Consider the following 12,119-nt stretch of genomic DNA (forward strand, 5'->3'; position numbering starts at 1 on the left):
TAGTTTTCTGTGTTCCATCTCCCTTCAATCAAACTGAAAGGAAGAATTTGATATCTGAAAAACATCCTTGACACCTCATCCATTTTATTCTTTCAATAAAGTTATTGAGCACCTACTATGTGCCAGGCACTGTATGAGGCATAAAGAATACAAAATTGAACAATGACAATGACAGAAACAAAATTCCTGTCCTCATGGAGTTTACAATCTAGTGGTTCTGACATTAAACCAATACATACAAAATTACACGTGTTAAATGCTAAGTAGAGGTATGTGGTCAGGTGAGATGTATAACAGCGGGTCTTACTCTGTGACAGAAATTAGGGAATGTTTCCCTGAGGAAGTGATGAACTAAGATCTGAAAGACAAATAGGAATTAATTAGGCAATGGGAAGGGATAGATATTTCAGGCCAAAGACACAGCATGAACAAAAGTCTTACGCTGGATCAAGCACTGTAATTCTCATTCCAAATACTTAAAGGACAATGAAGGTATTGAGTAAAACATGGTACATATGAGGCTAAGTGGCAACAAGAATAGGTAACCTCTATTGAGTGTTTTTTAGGTGATGTGCCAGCCACTGTTTTATTCTGAGACAGTAACTATTTTAATGCTTGGAACTATGCTTTAGATAGTGGCCCTAATATATCTGACCTCATATGTCAAATATATTTGGTCACATAAAATATTTCCATCATTAAGGACAATAAAAAGCCACTCAAGTGTTTTAAGCTAGGGGTGCAAGTGGGGGTAGGTAGGTGGGTTGTCTGGATTAAAAATCAACTTTGAATAAAAAGAATTCTCCCTGCAGTAGAGTAAATACAGGGAGGGCCAGAGTCGCTGCAGAAAGAAGAGTTAGGAGACAATGGCAGTTATGCATACAAAAGGTGCTGATGGTAGCTTAGATTAGGGAGTGGTGAGAAGTGAAGTAGACACATTTGAGAGATGTTTACAAGGTAAAAATGACAGGACTTGATGAAGAAGTGATAGGGAGAGGAAGATGTCTTAAGATGATTTCCATGTTACCAGTTTGGGAACAGGGCGAATGGTGGTGGCATTCACTGGGATAAGATGCCTCGATTAGACTGTAGGTTAACACAAACTTGTTAAAAAGGGGGTATAACTCCCCTACTGACATGTATTGAATAAAAACCCACAGAAGAATTCCTGGTGAGTTTCTTCCACATATATTTGCCTTTGGTCATACAGTCATTCTTATACGACTTAACTAGAAATAATGCTTCACCACAACTAGTATATATGGGGGCATTTCCAAGTTCTTTTTTTTTTGTGTTGCCCAGGTTAGAGGGCAGTGGCACAATCTTGGCTCATGGCAGCCTCGGCCTCCTGGGTTCAAGCAATTCTCGTGCCTCAGCCTACTGACTGGCTGGGACTACAGGTGTGCGCTACGGCATCTGGCTAATTTTTGTATTTTTAGTAGAAACGGGGTTTCACCATGTTGGCCAGGCTGGTCTCGAACTCCTGACCTCAAGTGATCTGCCCAACTTGGCCTCCCAAAGTGCTGAAATTACAGGGATGAGCCACTGTGCCCAGCCTCAAGTTCTAGGATAAGGTAAGAAAAGAAAAACATTCAAAATACCCAATGTTTTTTTTACATACATGAAATTTAAAAGCACAGCACAGAAAACCTACTACAAAGCTACTGTAATCATACTTGTTAGAATGACTATTATCAAAAAGACAAAAGAGAAGTGTTGGAGAGGATGCAGAGAAAAGGAAAGAAAAGCTCTGTACACTGTTGGTGGCAATGTAATTATAGCCATTATGGAAAACAGTATGGAGGGTCCTCAAAACATTAGAAAATATAACTACCATATGAGCCACCAATCCCACTATTTCATATATGTTCAAAGGAAATGAAATCAGTATGTGGAAGAGACATCTGCAATCCCACGTTCACTGCAGCGTTACTCAATAGCCAAGATACAGAATCAATTTAATTGTCCATCAATGGATGAATGGATAAAGCAAATGTGGAAAATATACACAAGAGAATACCATTCAACTTAAAAAAAATAAAAAAGGAAATCCTGTCATTTCTGACCACATGGATAAACCTGGGTGTAGTGGCACACACCTGTGGTCCCAGCTACATGGGGGACCACTGTGTTAAGTGAAACAAGCCAGGCACAGAAAGACATGCCAAATGCTACCTGATCTCACTTACGGAGTGCAAGAAGTCAACTGCGTGGGATGGAGAGTAAAATTCTGGTTATCAGAGGCTGGGGGATGCGGAAATGGGGAGATGTTTGTAAAAGAACACGAAACTGCATTTAGTAAATGTAAGTTCAGGAGATCTACTGTACATCACTTGATTACAGTTAATAACAGTATGTTGTATACTTGAAAACTGTTACAAAATTTTAAGTGTTCTCGCTTCAAAAAACAGTTTGTGAGGTAACACGTTACACAGCTTGATTTAGCCATTCCATAATGTATACATGTATCGTGACATCATGTTGTACACCATAAATATATACGTTTTACTTCTCAATTAAAAATATAGGCAAAAACTCCAAAAAACTCAAAAGTAAACAAAAAATAAAAATAAAAAGCAAAGCACAATTACCATTTTCATCTCATGACCACTAACATCTCTCAGCTAGAGATTTCTTTTTTAAATTTCAGGACATGACAATTTTATATCTAAATTATGGTAACTTAAAAAAAGGGCAACCCTGGGAAGTCAATTGTCAGGTCTTCCTGTATTTCTCACACTGCTAAATAGTTTGGGGTTCACTTAAACAAAAATCATCCTATCTTTCAGGTAGTTTGAATGACACAAACACGGTAACATATACCTCATACATAGACGTACACGTACAATTTAAAGTTTTATGGTCATCTTTAAAAGGTAAGGGAAAATGTGTGAATTAATGACTACGCTATGATAAAAGCATATAACTAGGCTTTAAGTCCAAAGACCAGATTACTAATTGTGATTTCAGTCATTTGTCCTTTCTAAGCCTTAGGGCATTTTTTAAAAAAAACTTCTAACATTTGAATAATACCTACCTCTCAGAATACAGTGTTTTATGAATTTTAAACATCTATAAAAATAGTATTCTTTATAAGTAAAAAAATCAAACTAAGCACATAGAATACTCAGATTATCATAATATCTACTGTTTGCATGATTTCCTTGGGAAGACCAAATAAATTTAAAAGTAGTAAGTAAAACATTCAGCTCCTATAACAATAAGCAATTATAATATACGATAGAGGCCAGGTACAGTGGCTCACGCCTGTAATCCCAGCACTTTGGGAGGCTGAGGCGGGCGGATCACCGGGGGTTAGGAGTTCAAGACCAGCCTGGCCAATGTGGTGAAACCCCATCTCTACTAAAAATAACAAAAATTAGCTGGGCGTAGTGGCAGGCGCCTGTAATCCCAGTTACTCAGGAGGTTGAGACAGGAGAATCATTTGAACCCACAAGGCAGAGGTTGCGGTGAGCTGAGATCGCGCCATTGTACTCCAGACTGGGCAACGAGAGCGAAATTTCATCACACACAAAAAAGAAAAACATAGAAAAATTTAAATTTATATAGATGAATCTAGAGAAACAATGTTAGCTCTGAAGAAGTTTATGTCCCATCAATCCTTCTTTTCCATAACAGACTGTTTTTGCCAAATGTATACTTAAAAATGAAATGTTTTCTTCTAAGGACATAACGCTATACATTTTAAATCTTTAATTAGACCTCTGCACATTTAATCTAAGGCTATCAGTTTTAGATTAACATGACTTATTATGATTTTTTTAATACTCTGAGGTAAACTATTATCAATTTGTTCTTGGCTGTATCCTTAGTACCCAAAACAGTGCCTGTATATTTTAAATAATGTAAATGAAAATGGATGTTTGGGGTGGGGGGAGGAAAGGCCGGTATTGTTTTCAATAAAGCCCTAAATCACTCCAAAATTTAATGTAAATGAAATATGTATTTTCCCCCAAGCACTTACATACAAGGACCACTATGTATGTCATGCCAAACACGCAAAGCACCATAAAGTGTCGCAATGTGGTTTAAAATTTTCAAGTATCTTAAAGAAAGAGTAGTCCAGCTATTTCATTTTCGATCTTGGAGAGATTTATGTTTAAGAATGTGAATTTTAAAATAGACACCACTTAGCTTAACTCTATCAGAAATATATTTTAAATCTTTAAAAGTCTCTGTTTCTTAACACTCAGGTACTTTTATTTTATAATGCATGATTTTCTTTCATGTTGATTTCAACCTTAATTCCTAACAAAATAGAATTCAAAATTCACCAATGACTCTTATTATAGAAGACTTGTGTATGTGTATATATATATATCTCACATAGAGCTTTAATCAAAACTAGCTTTATAAATTCAGTATGTGCAAACACCCACCTAATATGATACTGTAAGAATGGTATGAAATTGTCTTATGTGCAAGGAAAAAAATTTTCCAAAAACAATCAACTTCTTAAAGAGAAAAATGAAGGTAAAGAAATTAATATAAATAGTATTAATCAAAATTTTTATAGTTACAAATGGTGCCAGATTTAGCAGGATAAATTACTATTTTACTTCTAACAACAAATGTTTAAAGGAATGTACAAGTAATGCTTTTTAAATCACTTGGTCATATACTCTAATATTTTGCTTTTGTACAGTTTGTGCTTTTTACTTTTACATTTGTACCATCTTTTTGTTAAAAATTATTCCACTTATACAATGTACCCATTATTTAAAATGATTTTTTTTCACATTTTCAAGATATTTTATAAGTTCAGTAGGCTGATGATTTTCCAAACCCATTAATTATATAATTTATTAATCTGATTGGACTTTTTACAGTAATTAAATTATAGATATAAGTACATAATTTTAATAACATTTAAAATGTAAGCCTCTTTTCATTTTACATTAGTCATAAAAGCATTTGAATCTTTGTAAATAATAGTAAATTATTAACAAATATTGAGAAATCAATTCAGCAATCTGTGTGAACACAAGAGGTTTTCCTTTTTCATTTAAAAAAATGCCTGCAATGAGATATCAAAATTAGGAAATGACATCTTCTTTTCAATAGACATGTAATTATTTTACACTATGTGTTGACTTCCCTAGATCACAACAGTTTAAAAGAGGGCTAAGCCCCAAAACACAAAACAACCAAAAGATTGTAATGCCCGTACCTAATACTTTCTAAACTGGCTTTGAAATAGTCATCACTTCATCACATTCCATTTTGCTTTATTGTCTTTTCATGAAAATAAAACTCTTCCTCTAACTGGTAACATCCACATTATAAATATAACCTTCCTACTCCAGAGCTATAATTTCAGTTTTGACTGCCACTCCTGCTATTCAACTGTCATCTTCTTTATATGATGAAGAAGAGCATCTTTTTCCAAGTGAGCCTCTGCAAGAGCCATTTTAGCTTTAGCCAGTTCCTGTTTAAGAGATTCATTCTCTTCCATGAGCTGAAATGATAAATGGGGGGGAGGGGGGAATAAGATAATTTAATCTTTTTTGGAAATACAGACTATTTATATAGTATCCAAAGGCGTGACACTTGGGATGGTAAAAATGCCCAATGCTGGTAAGAGTGCACTTAAGCTGAAAATTGCTTTGAGACAATATTTGGAAATATACATCAAGCACTTAAAAAATATTCCCATGTTTTGACCCAGCAATACAAAACACTAACTCCTAATTTCCAAGTCTAATAGTGACTTCACTTCATATGAATTTTCTCTATGGCTCTAGACATTCAGACATTTAGAACCCTACTTTCTCAGCCTCTCTCCTTTTTTGGCTTTTATGCCACAACTATTTCATATATCCCCTTCAACCTATGTATGCCCTTTTCATCTTTTCTACTACTTTTTAAGAAGTCTTAAAATTTGACATTCTGTTGGTTCCATTGCTCAGTCGTCTTCTCTTGCCCTGAGTCACTTTCTTGGATGATCTTATCTCTCATGGCTCTAACTATCATAAATAGACTCACCTAGCACAAAGAGAGAGCTCACTTCTCTCCTGAGCTCCAGACTCAAATTCTGAATGTGTCATCAGACATTTTCTTTTTTTTTTTGTTGAGATGGAGTTTCACTCTTGTTGCCCAGGCTGGAGTGCAATGGCGCAATCTCAGCTCACTGCAGCCTCTGCCTCCTGGGTTCAAGTGATTCTCCTGCCTCAGCTTCCTGAGTAGCTGGGATTACAGGCATGCGCCACCATGCCTGGCTAATATTCGTATTTTTAGTAGAGACAGGGTTTCTCCATGTTGGTCAAGCTGGTCTCAAACTCTCAACCTCAGGTGATCTGCCCGCCTTGGCCTCCCAAAATGCGAGACTTACAGGCGTGAGTCACCACGCCTGGCTAGACATTTTCATCTAGATGGCCAATACGTCTCCCCCACCACCCTTTTAAGACTTAGTTCAAGTATTTTATCCTCTTAGAGCCATTCCCTCATAATTAGGAATGGCTATATTAGAGCAAATATATTGGAGAAAATAAATATAGCCATTCCTAAGTATGGGGATATGATCAAACTAAGAACTTTCTGCATTACATAGATACATTAAAATACATGCAGTTAATTTCAAATAGTTCTCAAACTTCTTCTAGATCTAGCTTAAGAATTCTTGCCTTATAGACCAAGTGAGGTAGTTTCCTATACTTCTCTTCAACTGTAGTATAGCATTTGTGACTACCAACTGAACACTCTCGTCCCACTAGACTTCAATAGTCAGGGATCATCTACTGCTCAATTCTATATCCCTAGCTCAGAGCTGGCATTGAATAAATCCTCATTGAACAGATGCATTAACTCATTCTATGGTTCCATCACACAGATTAAAACTCTGCTGAACATTTTGTTTCTTTATAATGGCAAAAAAAAAAAAAAAAAAAAAAAAAACAGTAGCAACTTGAATGTTAATAAATGTTTATAGGAAGTTTCAGAAATGATAGCACACCCAAAACCATATTACTCAGCCATTAAAAAAAATTAAGCAAATACAGCAATATGAAAAAATTTTGTTAAACAATTAAGTAAAATTATATAGTATGTATACTTGAATATAAATTTTTTTCAAATAAAAAAGAATCTACAAGGAAAAATCACAAAAATACTGAGAGCACTGGAGGAAGGCAGAAGACATTAATTTTTTCTTTATTTTGCTCAACGCTCTAATCATAGCAACTAGCAAAGCACCTGGGCACAATACAAGAACTCAGTACATTTTAATAAAATAAGTAAACAATGTTTTAACTATTAGTGTCTTAATACTTATTTAATTGCTGAAGCTGAATCTGAATTAGGTTTCCCATTACCTGTTCCCTAGTGAAGTCAAAGGAGAACTCAGGAAAGTTAGCTGACTGAGAAGGCCAAGGAACCTCTGGGCTTGTCTGAGTGGCTTGAGTGACACTGTGTTGTTTCTTCAGATCATATTTTCCACTAGTCAGCAGCACTGAATCGCTTTTGACATTTTCTTTCAAATCACTTCCAGTGTTAAGCATGTGAGAATCTGATCAAACAAATAACATGCTCAGATAACATTTCCAAATACTTGATAAATCTTTAAAAGTTCAATTGTGAAAATCTAATTTAAAGCTAAGTATCTATATATATTAGTATGAGGATAGCAGTATGAGATAGAACAACCAATAAAACCAAAAGCTTATTCTCTGAAAAGATCAACTAAATAAACATTTCTTCCTAAGAATTCTTCCTAAGAATTTGTCAACTTCATCTAAGTTAATTACATAATTATGTTTTTATACTAAAGGCTGATTTAATAGATTTAATTTAAAGGTTTATTATTAGATTAACTAATACACTTTTAGTTAGATTGACCAAGGAAAAGAAATTACTAGAATCAGAAACAAAAGAAGTGACATTACTACCTACTTTACAGAAATAAAATACTATAAAGGAATACTATAAACAACAGTATGTCAATAATTAGGTAACTTAGGGCAGGCACAGTGGCTCACACCTGTAATCCCAGCACTTTGGGAGGCCAAGACGGGTGGATCACCTGAGGTCAGGAGTTCAAGACCAGCCTGGCCAACATGGTGAAACCCCGTCTCTACTAAAAATACAAAAATGAGCCGGGCATGGTGGTGCGCACCTGTAGTCCCAGCTACTCAGGAGGCTGAGGCAGAAGAACTGCTTGAACCTGGGAGGCAGAGGTTGCTGTGAGCTGAGATCATGCAGACTCCGTCTCAAAAACAACAACAAAAACAACTATGTAACTTAGATGAAATAGACAAATTCTTAGAAAGACAGTAACTACCCAATAAGAAGATAATGTCAATAGACCTATAGCTGAGAGAGACAATCAGTAATCATAAAGCTACCCACAAAGAAAAGCCCAGGCCCAGGTGGCTTCACTGGAGAATTCTATCAAACACTTAAAGAATAGTATCAAATCTTTAAAAACTCTTCCAAAAAACAGAAAGAGCATTCCCATAGTATCAAATCTTTAAAAACTCTTCCAAAAAACAGAAAGAGCATTCCCAAACTTTCTATGAAGGCCGTATTACCCTGATATCAAATCTAGACAAAAACAAACAAACAAAAAACACACAAGAACACTAAGACCAATATGCTGATGAATATGGACATAATCATCAACAAAATGTTAGTAAACTGAACCCAGCAACATACAAACATAACTACAAAGCATAGTCAACTGGGATTTATCCCAGGAATGCAAATATATCTATCATCCAAAAACTAAGGTAATACATCAACAGAATAAAAGGCAAAAGCCACATGTTCATCTCAATAGATGCTGAAAAAGCATCTGAAAAAATGCAATACCTTTTCATGATAAAAACACTCACCAAATTAGAAATAGAAGGGAACTTCCTCAATCTAATAAAAGGTCATCATGTATAAACATCCCACATCTAATATGATACTTAATGGTGAAAGACTAGACTCTTTTCCTGTTGCTCAAAATCAGAAACCAGACAAGGCTGTCTGGTATTGTTATTTTTTTTTTTTTTTTTTTTTTTTTGAGACGGAGTCTCGCTCTGTTGCCAGACTGGAGTGCAGTGGCAAAATCTCGGCTCACTGCAACCTCCATCTCCCAAGTTCAAGCGATTCTCCTGCCTCAGCCTCCCAAGTAGCTGGTGTACCCAGCTAATTTTTGTATTTCCAGCAGAGATGGGGTTTCACCATGTTGGCCAGGATGGTCTCAATCTCTTGATCTGGTGATCTGCCAGCCTCGGCTTCCCAAAGTGCTGGGATTACAGGCGTGAGCTACCGCGCCCGGCCTGCTATTGTCACTTCTATTCAACATTGTCTTAGAGGTTCTAACCAGGGCAACTGGGCAAGAAAAACAATAGAAGACATTCAGATTGGAAAGGAAGAAGTAAAATTATCTCTATTAGATATGATCTTGGGTATAGAAGAAAACTAAGGAAACAACTAAAAAACTACTGGAACTAATCAAGTTCAGTGAGGTTGCAGGATACAAAATCAATACACAAAAATAAACTACATTTCTAAAATGTGTAATAAAGAATCCACAGATGAAAGAAAACAATTCCATTTAAAATACTGTGAAAAAGAATACAAATAAACTTAACAAAAGAAGCAAAAAACTTACTATACTCTGAAAACTATAAAACATTGTTGAAAGAAATAAATAGATCTAAATAGATGGAAAAAATTCCCACTCTTCATGGATTGGAAGATTTAATGGAAATACTCCCCAAATTTATCTACAGCTTTAACACAATCCCTATCAGAAGTTGAGCTGGCTTCTTTGTAGAAATTATCAAGTTGACTTTAAAATTCATATGGAATTGCAAGGGACCCAAAGAGTCAAAAAAAATCTTGAAAAGGTACAATAAAGTTGAACGACTCACATGTTCCAATTTTAAAACTTACTTTAAAGGAAGCTGGTAATCAAGACAGTGCGGTAGTATCAAAGACAGACATACAGACAAGTGGAATAGAATTGAGAATCCAGAAACAAACCTATGTGTCTTTAATTCTTACCCATACTCAAATTGATACATTTGAGTTAAAGAGCTAAATTTAATGGATAATTCTATAAAATTCTTAAAAGAAAACATGAGAAAATCATAATGACCTCAGATTTGGCCATGGATTCTTATACAGGACATCCAAAGCACAGGCAACAAAAGGAAACAGAACAATTGAACACTGTTGTCTTAAGAAATTGCCACAGCCACCCCAACCTTCAGCAACCATAGCTGTCATCAGTCAGCAGCCATCAACCTTGAGGCACAAGCAAAAAGATTATGACTCACTGAAGGTTTAGATGATCATTAGCATTTTTTAGCAATCAAGTTTGTTTGTTTTTTGAGATGGATTCTTGCTCTGTTGTCCAGGCTGGAGTGCAGTGGCACGATCTTTGGCTCACTGTAACCTCCTCCTCCTGGATTCAAGCGATTCTCCTGCCTCAGCCTCCCGAGTAGCTGGGACTACAGATGTGTGCCAACACACCCAGCTAATTTTTGTATTTTTAGCAGACAGGGGTTTCCCATGTTGGCCAGGCTGGTCTTGAACTCTCGACCTTAGGTGATCTATCCGCCTCAGCCTCCCAAAGTGCTGAGATTACAGGCATGAGCCACCGCGCCCAGATAGAAATCAAGTATTTTTAAATTAAGCTATGTACATTTTTTAGACATAATAGTGTAAACATGACTTTCATATGCACTGGTAAACCGAAAAATTTGTATGACTTGCTTTATTATGATACTCACTTTATTGTGGCGGTCTGGAACCCAATCTACAATATATTTAAAGTATGCCTATATAAGGAAGAAGTTCAGTTTCCTTCATGTGGCTATCTAGTCATTCCATCACCACTTGTGAAAAGGCTGTTCTTTCCCTCATTGAATTGTTTTGCCAGACTTGCCAAAGATCAATTAATGTAAGAGTTTATCTCTGGACTCTCAATTCGATTCATTCCAATTATCTTTCACCAAGCTCCTTTTCTACTCAATCAGCTAGAGAGCATTTCTAGTTTATAATTATAAAAGCTGAGTAGTACTGCTATTTTCAAATGTTTCAGAGAGTACTGATTTCAAATGTTTCAGAATTGTCGAATATGTTGTATTTTCCTATTTTCTTGTTTATGTTTATCCCATTTTCTTGCCTATGAATGCTGTTTCTATTTGCCATAGCCAGCCTCTAGTGACTATGGGAAGGGAAAGGCTGATCTACTGGGTGAGATACACCAAGTATGTTAACTGGATAGGGAATCATTCCCTTCCTGGGGGCTTAGCAGCTGCATAATCTACCCTCAATATTTTAGTCTATATGCAAACCCTACTGAAGCCTACTACTGGGCACGAGCACAGGAGACGATCCCAAAAAGGAATGCCCACATTATTCATGCTATTGCCTCAGGGGCTCATTCTAACCTCAGTATCTTGTTGGGGAGATTCTTCCTATTTTTGAGGAGGAACTTCAGTCGTGTAGTCCTCTTGGATTCTTTTGGTCCTGTTTCTCACTGCTTCCCAGGGAAGAAGGTATGATTTATCTGATTGATGGGTTTTTTTTGTTTTTGTTTTTTTTAAAGAACTATATATATGTAGTTCAGTCTCTTGCTCTGGTATATGCTGTACCTCCTGCCAAGACGGTGCATTCTTTTCTTTTCTTTTTTTTCACAAGACAGACCTGAATTTTTGGGAGCTAAAAGATTTGGGAAAGAGAGCCAGGCAGAGTCTTCTCACAGACCTAAGCTATCCTCTCCACCTGAGCAATTATCAGTAATAGAGCTACCATTTTGATCTTCGTTGGCCTTTCTCCTATGTCTGTCTCCACTTGTTCCCAAACTACAGAGGACAGGACTCTTTAAGAGTCTTCCACAAACTGTTCCTACATCTGCAATTGTCCTCTCCTTTCTTCTGTAGCATTGTTAATAACTTTATTCTTTAGTTGGTAGGTTTTCTGTCATTTCATGAGGTTTTTGATAGGAGATGAAACAGATGTACGTGTCATTCTTTCAACTAGCTACTAAAATAGTGAAGCCCAGAACACACAGATCTACTGACTAATGCTCTTTCCACTACTCACTACCTTAAAAGACACAGACCTTACATTAGCGGCCTTAAAAATTTTGTTAGAGTGGG

The 12,119-nt window shown here is 36.2% G+C and overlaps 1 protein-coding gene across 1 annotated transcript in view; it reads right to left on the reverse strand.

Annotated features, from left to right (window-relative positions):
* Positions 1 to 4,797: 4,797 nt before the first annotated feature.
* The window catches only part of BLTP3B (bridge-like lipid transfer protein family member 3B), a 112,127-nt gene continuing 104,805 nt past the window's right edge, over positions 4,798 to 12,119 (reverse strand). The window contains exons 20-21 of the mRNA XM_008004361.3: positions 7,332 to 7,525; positions 4,798 to 5,479 (exon numbers count right to left, since the gene is read on the reverse strand). Coding sequence (XP_008002552.1) covers positions 5,360 to 5,479; positions 7,332 to 7,525 — 314 coding nt within the window. The 3' untranslated portion in view covers positions 4,798 to 5,359. The remainder of the gene's footprint in view (positions 5,480 to 7,331; positions 7,526 to 12,119) is intronic.

The sequence above is a fragment of the Chlorocebus sabaeus genome, chromosome 11 (genome assembly GCF_047675955.1).
Source record: "Chlorocebus sabaeus isolate Y175 chromosome 11, mChlSab1.0.hap1, whole genome shotgun sequence".
Lineage (NCBI taxonomy): Eukaryota > Metazoa > Chordata > Mammalia > Primates > Cercopithecidae > Chlorocebus > Chlorocebus sabaeus.